General features: G+C 42.4%; 1 protein-coding gene across 4 annotated transcripts in view; it reads right to left on the bottom strand.

Annotated features, from left to right (window-relative positions):
• The window catches only part of LOC102562110 (piezo-type mechanosensitive ion channel component 2), a 67,191-nt gene that overhangs the window by 34,857 nt on the left and 20,271 nt on the right, over positions 1-12,063 (bottom strand). For 2 of the 4 annotated variants that reach the window (XM_019484486.2, XM_019484485.2), the window contains exons 11-21: positions 11,553-11,668; positions 10,510-10,773; positions 9,344-9,449; positions 8,275-8,456; positions 7,673-7,821; positions 5,921-6,091; positions 5,604-5,645; positions 4,586-4,618; positions 3,895-4,001; positions 2,302-2,465; positions 461-637 (exon numbers count right to left, since the gene is read on the bottom strand). In XM_019484486.2, the coding sequence (XP_019340031.2) occupies positions 461-637; positions 2,302-2,465; positions 3,895-4,001; positions 4,586-4,618; positions 5,604-5,645; positions 5,921-6,091; positions 7,673-7,821; positions 8,275-8,456; positions 9,344-9,449; positions 10,510-10,773; positions 11,553-11,668 (1,511 nt within the window). Of the gene's footprint in view, positions 1-460; positions 638-2,301; positions 2,466-3,894; positions 4,002-4,585; positions 4,619-5,603; positions 5,646-5,920; positions 6,092-7,672; positions 7,822-8,274; positions 8,457-9,343; positions 9,450-10,509; positions 10,774-11,407; positions 11,492-11,552; positions 11,669-12,063 lie in introns of those variants that run through there. The other 2 variants (XM_019484487.2, XM_019484488.2) reach the window with 2 other exon arrangements.

Genomic DNA, 12,063 nt, shown 5'->3' with positions numbered 1-12,063 from the left:
TATCGGTCAGGCATGTTCATCAAACAACACAACTTCTACATCGATAGAATCCAGATTCAAGTATAAAAAAGATTACTAAATTTTAGGCCAATTTTTTACACGCTTTCAAGGCATATCTGCACGTCGCTGTAGAAATGCAGCCAAATTAGGTGCATAACTGCAGGTGTCATTTTCACAAGTAGTTTTGCACCTGAACAATTTGAAAATCTAGTCTCAATTCTTCATAGGTGGTGATTCATGCTAAATAACTCTGGCATTTTAGAGAGTTAATCATGTTCACTAGGTTTTAAAGAGAGTGCAGTTTTCTCCAGACTTTAGCATTAAGGTCCTGATCCTGGAAACTTTTGTGAACATGACTAACCTCATGTATGTGGTTAGTCAGTGCATCTACTTGTGTGTAAAGTTAACCATATGCCTAAGTGCTTGCAGAATAGGGACCTGTGGACTTTACAATACTCACCTCTGTGCAGTTAGAGGAGTATTCGTGTGGTTTGACAAACTTCAGCTGGTACATCATTCTACAGATAACCATCACAGAGGACCAAATTGTGCAGATTCGTGATGCATGAGGCCGGAGCTTGGGATATGGCAGGGCAAACACCCAGAGGATGAAAAAAGGATAATTCATCATAGACACCTAAATAATTTCAGGGGGGAAAAAAGCAGAATTGTTTTATTACAATTTCCCTTTTTTTAGTGTGTTTGTGGATTCAGAGATTCAGTTTGTAATATTGCAATGTTGTATTGTAGTATTGAACAATGCAACATGGGATAACAACCGTAAAAACAGAAGTAAGAGACTACTTTTAGGTAAAAATATGTCCTGATAGGTTTGGACAGTTGCTGACTCTGCTGGGCAGAAAGAAAAAGATTTTCCTTCATTTAGCAAAGGGCTTATGTAAGTGATATAGTGCTATTGAAATTTCTGTCTTATCCATATTTATTGATTGCTTTTGCAAGGAACTAAATAACACTTAAGTTCCTGTTATGCAATATATCAATTTCCTATGTCTGTAAAATAAGATGGCTATGTGACAGTTGTCAAAGACAGTAAATGAAGCTGCTACATGACAGTTGTCAAAGACAGTAAATGGTAATGCATGGCATGCTGCATACAGATTACACATGCATATTTTTTATGTAGATCATTTATTTAAACATGGAACTTAACATAACCAAACATGGATGATTTGCCTGACAGTTTTGCCTAGGTCCTGTCTAAATGGCTGTTTGCCTGTGTATTTATCACATTTGTGCAGACAGCTATGAAATCTTGGGCCTGAATGACATAGCCACCTGAATTTCCCCTGAGGTTTATTCTGGTATTGCAGGGAGGAAAAGAAACTCTTAGCTTAAGTAATCAAGAAGGAAACTTCATAGGCTGTTGTGTTCTGATAAGCCATATCACATCATCATAAAATGTCTAAAACAAGTCACAAAGAGGCCCTTCTTCCTTGCACCTCTATCCTGGTTCCAAACACACACACAATAGCCTCTTCTGGATGAAAAGGCTTCTAAGAGGCAGGGAAGAAGCAAAGCCATGACTGTATGCTCCACCACAGCTGTGGAAAGACGTTCAGCTTGGACTACCTGCAGAATATACCTTGTAAACAGTGGGGAAACAAGCCTCATCTTTGTCACACTGTACAGTTGCATATGCTGAAATTACAGGCACTGAGTAACATGCAGCTCCCTACTGTAACTCGTGGTGTTTTGCAGGAAGCACCATGAGTTACAGTGTTCCCCCCCACCCAACAGATGTTCAGTGTTGAGTCCAGGGGTTGGGGGATTGAGCTTGTTTCAAGCTGCATGTCTGAAGCCTCCCTCCCCTAGCCCTAGCCCTCCCTTCCCCCCCTCTGGGGGGATTGGAGCCCCCCACCCTCCAGCGCAGGCTGAGCAAACCCCAGACCGAGCTCCCTCCCTCCCTTCTCCCCCTCCCATTCTGAAGACAGCACCAGGGGCGTGGCTGAGCTGTATCAGCTCAATCCTGCTCCCAGCACGCACTGCCCAACATTAATGAAGGTTCTCCATTTTGAAGCACCTTCATCTGAACCCTCATGTAATGAGTTCAGATTGTCATGCAATTCAGCGCTTAAAAAATGCTCTGCAGCCAGGGGCATGGCTAGAGCACTGTCACAGGGTCAGTCGCACAACAAATGTAACTTCTGTCTGAGCCCTACAGATCAGGCCCAAAACATTAACGTAATTGGCCACAGCTGCTATTTTAGCAGTAATCTCAGTCTCTTGCAACACTGGGAAAACAAATGGTACGTTTCAGTTAACGTAGTGCTTCTCTCTGACCTCCTGGAGAGAGATCCAGATGATCCAAATGGACACAATTTTAAGGACATGCAGCTCTAGGATCCTCCATGCTAACACCTGAATTTCATGAACCATCTCCAAAAGCTTCAGGAGACAGGAAGCTGACTTGTCAATCACCAGTGTCCAGTTACTAGTCTTTTCCCCTAAGAAAAAAAGTGTTAGGTTAGTACTTTAAAATAACCTTTAAGAATTGACAGAAACAGAAATAGGGATTTCCTGCTGTGTTTATGGCTTTGACTAATGGGCTGTGTTATCATCTTCATGTCAGGAGAAAGGAAAAGTGGCATAGGAACAGTGTTGTTGTGGAAGCTGATGAAAGGTAAGGAACAGGGTTAAAGCAGGTAACATCAGTTTTATATGTAGAAAACTTTTCATGTGGCTTTGTTTTTATGATTCAGTTTTATGAAAATGAGGTATTACATAGCTCTGAATCCCAATTCTTTGACCATTTCTACTAAGTCTAAACCAGGGAACATGTACAGAACAAAGAGATTGTATTTAAAGATTTGATACAGAAAAGCTATAATTTAGTCACTATGCTTCTTAACTGGATAGCCACTCTACTACATAGGTTCCTTCAGCCCTTGCAAAAGGGACAAGGACTGAAACTACAGCCATCACCTGGACTGGAGGCACTCTGCTGCTGCCTACAGTGTGCTCCACTTATATGCATGTGGGTAAGTACACAATTCACTTAAATTGCATAACATGATGCCAGTCCTTATTTTTTGGCCTGTTGCTTCTATTATAAGTAACAACGGTGATCTTCATATTGGCTATGAGCATAAGCTACCTAAATGCATAGGAATTCGACCCCATTGTCAAATTTGTAATATATTTGACAGAATTTACTCGGTTCACAGCTGACAATTTCAAGGCTGGTATTGGAGGCCTCAGGCTCTGAGAAACCAGGGTAGTTAATTTTCATTGTCACGCTGAATTGGGATGAGTGCGCACTTAGGGTAAGCGCATAGCCTATTTCAGTTCCAGGGACTTAAAGGGTGTGATAACTACAATCCTTGAAGTCAACTCCATGGGCATGCCTAATTTTAACTCAAATCCTTATGCAAGCTATCATCCACAAACGCCACCCTCAAACACAGGCCTGTTTGCGCTTTGAACCCGTGCCTTCTTGCTTGAGTAATGTTATAGTGAAAGCCTGAGCTGTGCTTTAGGTCTCCTTGAAGTGCACCCTCTTTGCAGTAAGGATAAAAGTCTATATCCCTCAGACACTGATAGCCTCCCCCCAGTTCTCGTGAAGGACAGACAGCTCGTCCAACAACCAACCGGAGAGGAATTCTCAGCACAAGGAAACGGGAGATATGCCCACAGGACACCGGGGTGAGGAAACAGTGAGGACACAGCAAAGGGTAGGACTTTGGTGTGGGAGCACTCAGGCTCAGTCTAGGCTAACCTGAGGCACAAGCCCAGGTTCCCGTCATTCTGGACTAACTGGGCAATGTGGATTTATTTTCAGAAGTTACCTATAAACCATGTCACAGAACCTTCTCCACCTTTACACAAACAAGGGAACAAAATTCAACTATGCTCCAAGGAGCTTCAATTAATCACCTGATTTCTCCGATTCAGCCTCTCTCATGGCTTCTTCATCCACTGTTGCATTGCCTGTTTTATCCAAGCTGGTTTGAGTTTCACCAGGTGGTTCGTTGGCGGCCACACTGGAATGAACAGAAAAAAAGGCAAGTGTCAGCCAGCAGACTGCTCTTTTAGCCAGCTGCGGTAAAGACAGGTAAGCTATACCAGTTGGGATCTATATAAAATGGCCTGCTGCTAAACCAAAAGGGAGAACAGACTACAAAGTGGAGATAAACTATATTTTAATCACAAGTATTTATCAATACTTTTTAAAGTGCTCTAAGTAGCCTTCCTCTGCTCATGCTAAAATCCGTGATAAAGCTCCCTTTGACTTTGATGCGCAGCATTAGACCTGTGCAGAATGCTTTTGAAAATCCCATATTACCTTTTTTAAATTACTGTCCTGTAGTGAGAACCAACTAAAGCAAATGCATTCACATTTGAGCCATAAAAAAATACAATCTTGGTCTCTTATTTGGATAAAGTGTTCCCAGTGTCAAATCATTAAGAAACAATATTCCATTCAGCGAGCTGTGGAGAACTTATTCAAACAAATCAACTGACTCCTAATGAAAACTATAGATCTTTGTCTTCCAGTTATCGAGAGCAAAATAGACTTCAGTGAAAATGTACAAAGAAATATCGTCCTCTAGAACGTCACACTCACCCTTTCTGCAGTTTCCAAACACTTTCTTTAAGCCTGAAAAAAAAAATATAACACCAAGATATTTTTCTGGTTTTCTACAAATGCTAACAACAATTCCTTACAGAGTTAGAGTCTCTTTCCTACTAGCAGGCCACAAAGTGATTTTACAAACGATGGATAGCCACATGCATTCAATATCCATGACTGATAGCATTAGAAAGGATCATTCAGTCTGCCTGGTTATTAGCAAGGATGAAACCAGCTTCAGCACCAAAGACTACCTGATACTTGAGCTGTCAGTAAGAGTGCTGACAGACATGCAGGCCCCCGCTCTAATTCATGGTGCTCCGTTTGGAGCCAAACCAGCAGAGGAGCCTGCCTGCAGTCTCTCTCCCTTAGCCTACCCCCCAGCTCCGGTGCTGTCTGCAGGAAAGGAAGAGGGAGAAGGGAGGGGAGAGAGATCTGGCCTGGGGTTTGCCTGACCTGAGCTGGAGCGGGGAAGGGGCTGGGGGAAGCAAGTGGAGGGGCTGCAAGGTGGGAGGGCTGCAATCCACCTGCCCCCCATTAATGGGCCCTAGGCAAACAAACTCCTGGGCCCTGGGCCAGTCAAGACCCCCCCTCCCCAGGTGAGATGGGTGGAGGGGAGGAGAAGGTAAGGAACGGGAGGTGAACAGGGCCATTTGCACTGCCACTGCAGGTGGACGGACTAGGACCCTAGCCATGTGCCTAGTTTCCCTATGCATTAATCTGGCCCTGCTGCTGGAGTATGGTAATAACTGCACTGCAGCAGCCTTCAGCATCTTGTGTATGAGTGTCCCTGCACTTAAAATGGCAGCAGGAGCACTTTAAAGCTCACTGTAATTAATGCATTCCCCCTCTTCCTCCCTCCCCCCAGTGCTCCCAGAGCATGTGTATAAATGCCCCCTGAGCCCTATGGGCCTGTATAAATGCCCTCTGAGCTTAAGTAACATCAAATTAATGTTTGGTGTAGCTAAAAAGAGAACATTTGACAAAAATCCAAGACAGGAAATGGACTCACATGTCTGCTAGAAGATGCACATTCGTTTCAGTTTTCTTTTTACTAGGGAGAAAATATAACAGAACCTCAGTTAATGTTCTTAGCAAATGGAAGGCAGGAGCTACCTAAACCTCCCATGGTTAACATTTTTTGCATGATAAATTAGACATGCTGCTATGCTCCAATTTGAAATGATGTTGGGGGTTGTGTGTGTGTGTCAGAAGACTAATAAATACTCATGCAAATATATCAAATAGACATTTTTGTAACCATTTATGCTGTTAGAGACATCTTCATGCGTTTCAAAGCTAAGTGATGCATGGGTTGGTTTACAGTACCTCCCCAGAGTAAATGCATCCCCGGGAACATTACGTAGGTCGGTGATCTTCAGAAAATCTTTATGAAAATAGTGAAGCTGCAGGATGCAGGCCAGGAGGAAAGCTGATGGAAGCAGAATCTTAGCAAACAGTTCCACTGTGTCAAATTTTTCCAGACCCAGATCTTTTAACCTGTCCGATAAAAGGGAGTAAGGCTTTATGCATAGAATATGAGGTAGCTGATCGCATGGAGCACTGCAGTACTGTATTTCTCACTGTAGAAGAGTGACCGTTTTAAGCGAGGTCATCCTTCATTATGCCTTTGACACATGGACAAGTCATGCTGTTTCCTAGATCTGAGGCTGACAGCATAGTGTCACTGTTACAGGTTTCCTTAAGTCAATCATGGGCTACTGGCATCACTATGGCTACCACAGACACATCCCTTCAACTTGAATTCACATAAAGAACCCCCATATCTTCTTCCAGCCCTTGGTCTTATTCCAAGGTTACTTCCTCTTGTCTCCATTTCTCTAACCACAGGAAAGATCCAAGACCCATGTTGTGAAGGGAATGACCGCTACTGATTCTTGAAAAGCCACCACTGTCTGGCTACTATTACTATAAAAACCCACAAACATTTTAACAGAACAATGTGTGGTCCCTTGCCAGAAAGGCTGGCCCTTCTGTTGCAGTAGTTTGGATCTGAAATCAGGGATAGTTACCAAAAGATTTTGAAAAAAACCTGATGAATCCTGCAGACTGTGCTGGGGTTTGTATTCCAGCAAGTCACCCCTTTGTGGTTTGGGTCTGTACTCCATATCCTGCTGTCTTAGCCATGCTACTGAAAATAGAGAAAATGCTGAGAGCTCTATTCTTGTACACATTGCACCAAGGGAATAAAATGATGCAGCCTCGCAGTACTGTTAATCTCCCAAATGGTGAAAATGTATCAAGCCTCCTCAAAAAAGTGCTAAGACCCCTGGCTTTCATTGAAATCTAAGGAGACGCTCAACATCTTGGCTGGGATGATTTAGTCAAGGATGATCCTGTCTTGAGCAGGAGGCTGGACTACATGATTTCCTGAGGTTTCTTCCAGCCCTACTTCCCTATGATCTTGCTGGTCCTTTCACTGTGGCGTGCTCACAGTCATTAACTAATAAAATGCAATCCTAGGCATACCACAAGGCTCTCCTTCCTTCCTTAGGAATTTAGGAGCTGATCCAAAGCTTCCTGAAGTCAAGGGAGTTTTTTTTCCACTGATTTTCCTGGGCTTTGGATCCTTCTTCCATGAGGGAGAGGAAGAGTTGATGATGGTCTATTAATGGGGAGTTGTTATTTTAAATGAGGTCTATGGAGTCATGGGGTGGGAATTAATAATACTTGAACGGGTGATAGTGTAATATATGTACAGACCCTTTACAGATAGGCCTCTGGTCCTGCACCACTCTGACCTGCAACTACAGGGCATGCTAGGAAAGTTGGCCTGGTTTAAAAGTCCTTTCTCCCTCCTGGCAGCAAAACTTTGAAAGGAGTGGTAGCTGCTGATGGATTACTCGTCACAGACCTAGGAAGCTGGCCCAGGTACATGAGGCAGAGGGCTGGCTGAAGAAGAAACCCTTGGACCCAGGCATTTATCTGTGGCTTTGTCTAGAGTTTAATTTGCCTGAGGGAAGGAGGTGACTAGGGCTGGGGCTTCTTGTTGAGGGAAAAGGAAGTCTTATTCTGCAGGATTTCCAGGAGGATCATTTAAAAACATAATAGGGTCTTTACCTCTCTTCTGACACTGCCAAGGTCAGGAGAAAAAAACCAGAAGTGGATTGAAACTGGAAGACATAGACGGCAATGAGCACTACCATGGAATAGGAGACAACAGTGAACCAGAAGCCCTTCAGGATTCGTCTCCACCACTCATAGTGAATCTGAAACCAAATGCATCTCATGTTAGATACAGTTCAATCTGTAGTGCTGTCTAAAAACTGTCTACTGACTGAACCAGGGTCAAAAACCCTGTGCTACCCAAAGCCCCAGACTCAAGGGCTTCTCTTGATGAGTGAAGGAAACTAAGTAAATTCTTACAGTTCTTAAGATATCTGACTTGGTGTTGAGGGTATCTGTGGCTTCCCAACAAAATTAGGACCTGTTCCTCTTCAGACTTTCTTCTCAACTGGAACTGAATTTTAGCCAGGAAGGCCAAAACACGGTCCAGCAGTCATAGTGAGATAGTCAAATGCTAACAGGGGACTAAAACCCAAAGGATCAAACCTGGGAGCAAACTTCCCAGGAGCAAACTGGGAACTCGATTAATCTGCTGCAGACTATTGGTTTCTTTTAATTTCCCATTTTGCATTGCGTACAATAACCCATTTGCTTACCTGATACAAAGTCACGCAGAGCAGGAAGAGCAGAACGTAGAGAATTTTGTACACAACCACTTTGCCGCTGAAACTCACCACGAAAAACATGGCAGCGCAGAAGCAGATCCAGTATTTATCCAGAATTTCCTTAAGCAGAGAGCCAAAGATTTCTAGCAGAAAATTATTTGGCTTGTTTCCTTCTGTAATAAGAGGAATTGAAATCTATCAGGGGTGTTACAAGTAGTTATTTGGTTACTGTATCATTGTAATAGCTTTATTATAATAAAATGTCTTGCGTAGTATGTTTAACATCCTGTGTTAAAGCACATCACAAAGCATTGGCTGATAATAGGGATGCTGAAGGAACAGTGAAGTCCCATAAAATGTCCAGTACTTTTGGATATAAGGTAACTTACTTTTTTACTGAATGTGTGGCCCTCCTTGCCCTACTGCCACCTACCCCTAAGTCTTCAGTAGCGGTTAGCTGCCTATGGTCAAGCTAGGGGGAGAGGAAGCATTTTGAGGACACAAAGGCATGTCTTTAGAAACAATGCCTTTAGGGATGGGGTGATTAATGTAATCCTTTCTACGCCTCTCTAGCTCTAAAATAGACAGTGATACAATGGTACCATGAGAAGCGCTAGCAGAAGCTCTTTATTTCCCCAGGTCTACTGAGCACATTGGTACACTCTCCTCCCCAAACTCACTTGTTGCCCGTGCTTTCCTGTGTGAAACTTGTGAAAAAATGGAAGTTGTCAGGCAAGATTTGTAATGCTTATCAGGCTGCAAATAAATGGCTACTCGGTGTGCAAATAATGTAGTTAAGTACCACATGCAGTTATCACAACTGCAAGAGCAACTTGGGTAGCTGTCTGTGCAAATTAGCTTTAAACCTGCACACACCTTAGCATGAATAAGCTTTATGAAAAGCTAACCCCCAGTTATTTAACAAGAAATCTTAATATACAAAGAAATTCAGCATCCTCTAGTAAAAGTGACACTTAACTACTGTGGTGATGGAGAGCTATAGAGCCATGAGTGAGTGTTGTGTCAGGGTGGTCTGTGAGTAAATATTACATTTACTTACCCGTCTCATTCACTGCCACTTCTTTGAGAGAGTCTTCCTTCTCCTTCAAGCGTCTTTCGATTACATGCTGCTTTAGCAATAGCCAGAATGTGAATGTATATGAGATCTGCAATTAAACCATACTTGTGCCTTATTTTTTTTCATGGAAAGAAACCACAAAGGAATGCAAATAATTCCTCTCTCTACCTTCCTCATTTTGCTAATTGCTAGGAATCGAGGTCTCTACTTCTAAGGCAAAAAGTCAGAGCAGAACGTAAAAAGGAAAGCTGGCTCAATGCCAGGATTTAATATATGTTTAAATGATCGTTACAGAAGATGTGAGTTTTGGTTGAAAGTTTTTTGGAGGCAGAGCTGTGGTGTATATTGATACAACTTTTAACACACTGATATCCCAGGCACTACTAGAACACAAGTTGAAGATCAGAATTCACAAACCCAGTGTTTAATTTGAACGCTATTGTTCTATTTTTTGCTAAACAATGAATTTATCTTGAAGAAGGGGCAAAACCATCACCAATGATCATTCTTTCTAACCTCTGGTTTACCCCCTCTACAATTCCTCATATGCAGTAAATTAATCTTGTTATGGAAGACATATCAGTTCATAGCTATTCTGGCTCCCTTTGTCTTCCTTACCAGTACTTGATCCTAACCATTTGCCAGAAACTCCAGGGCCTCTCTAACCAAGCCAAATTTAACCAATTCAGTAATGAACCATCCTCAGCAAGTTTAATAATTAGAGGTAAGTCTGGGGTCTCCCCAAACTTTGGACTCAGATCTGAGCTGGCCTCCATCTGTACAATGAACTGAAGCAAGCCTCAAACTCAAACACCCTGAAAGTGTGGTTAAGCCCAGATAGAAATCTGTATTCACATTTTGCAATTTTGAAATGGATATGAATACATGTGGTACTGAAGTCCAAGCAAAGTAAACCACTGTGTCATGCCTCTTCTCCCATAACCACTTCCCCAAAGCTGTTTAATTGAGTAAACCCCTGACAACTCTCTCCTCCCTTTCTTTGTGTTTCCCATGGTTTTTGACCAGTGTCTTTAAAAATCTTTCCCAAAATGGAGGTGCAATTTACAGTGTAGATCATCTTGACTTGTTTTTTGAAGCCCTGTGTATTACCTAGCTTTGCAATTAAATGAGAACCACTGAGTCCTTACCTTAGCAGCAAGGTGCACACATGGCAGTGAGTATGGTTTTAAGTCAAAGTCAATGAGCACAGAGGTTGAAATTCCAGGAAAGACTTCTTCCTGAGAAATATTTAACCCTACAAAGAAACTGAGGACCAGCAGGATATTCCCATAGGTGACAAGGAATGGAGAGCTATACATAGCATAAAATCGACGGTCACGAGCCATCCAAATGATACAAGCCCAGATAAGGAGAACAAAAGTCAACCAGCTGATATGGGTGATACTCCAAACCTGCAAACAGACAGACAATGAATGGGAAGAAATGCTGCTGTCCAAACCTTAATGAAACCAAACTTAAGTAGAGTGGAAAAGTAAAGATTTCAGACTGTAGTTTTCCACCCAGCAGTTGCATTTACAGCTGACTGCAGCTTCTGAAGTGAAAATACTTATATTTTGCTTCCTTGTATTACATAGCTGGGCAGCCAGTAGCTCAATATACACACAGATACAGGTTCTCTATACCTAGAACAGATAAACGCCTATTGCCATGCAAAAACTAGGCACAAAACTGAAAGCAAGTTTAAGTTAGCTGAAAATGCGGCCCAAAGCATACTAGCAGTGTCCTAATGCACATAGGACTGTTTAATAAATATGCTCTTCAGCATAAAACTCTAGTCAAGTCAAAGCAATTGGAGGACGTTCTTAGAATGTGTTCTAAACATGGAATTGGTCTGAAGTCCTATGTACCAGATCAGGATCCATCCACTACTGTAATGGTCCTTACTAAAATTCTGCTCTGCAACAATCCTGTTTCCCATTTCTGAATGTGTTGCCCATCCTGCATTCACCATATGCAGAACTTTCACTGATCTGTAGAATATTAAGCCTTGCCCCACAGGAAAGCAGTAGCATCCTTGTTTCTTACATGGGTTTGAGGTTCAAGAAGATATATTTCTTCCCACGTCAAACACTCCAGGATACCACTTCATACCAAATGCCCTAGTAACGGTAGTACAAAGAAGAAAATTAGAGGAATGTACAGGGTATATTCTCTCAGCTCTATATCTTACCATCATGGCAATCAGTGCGCTGGTATAGCTTTGATTCAAAATGAATTGACCCAGCACAGCCAAAGTGGTAGTCTTATTCCCATCACTGTCTGCATTCTCAGGGCTAGCAGGATCCTCTGCAAGAAACATATAGTGTACAGGCATAAGTGAACATCACTGAAGGGTCTCTACCATGCATCTGTGATAGTTCATTGAAAATTGATTATATTCAGTAGCCCTTATAAGTCTGCTGGGTACATGCTTGCAACGGCACATAAGGGGCTATGTGCAAAATATTCTGAGTCCTAGAAGCAGGTGCCTGGACTCCCTGGGCATCGTGCCATAAATAAACCCTCTTCACAATCGGTGTTAATGCTAGCAAAGTCTTGATTTATCTGTCTAAATCTAAACCCCTTTACTGGAATATGCCTTTTCAATGCATATGCAAGGGTAGACATTAGGATGCACTTCATAAGAAGTGGAGGTAGATAGTATTCCTGGAGGTACTATCTAATGCATAAGTTGCCCTGGC

Source organism: Alligator mississippiensis, chromosome 9, assembly GCF_030867095.1.
Source record: "Alligator mississippiensis isolate rAllMis1 chromosome 9, rAllMis1, whole genome shotgun sequence".
Taxonomy (NCBI): domain Eukaryota; kingdom Metazoa; phylum Chordata; order Crocodylia; family Alligatoridae; genus Alligator; species Alligator mississippiensis.
Note: the sequence above shows the minus strand (reverse complement) of the source record. Positions and strands in the feature narration are given on the sequence as shown.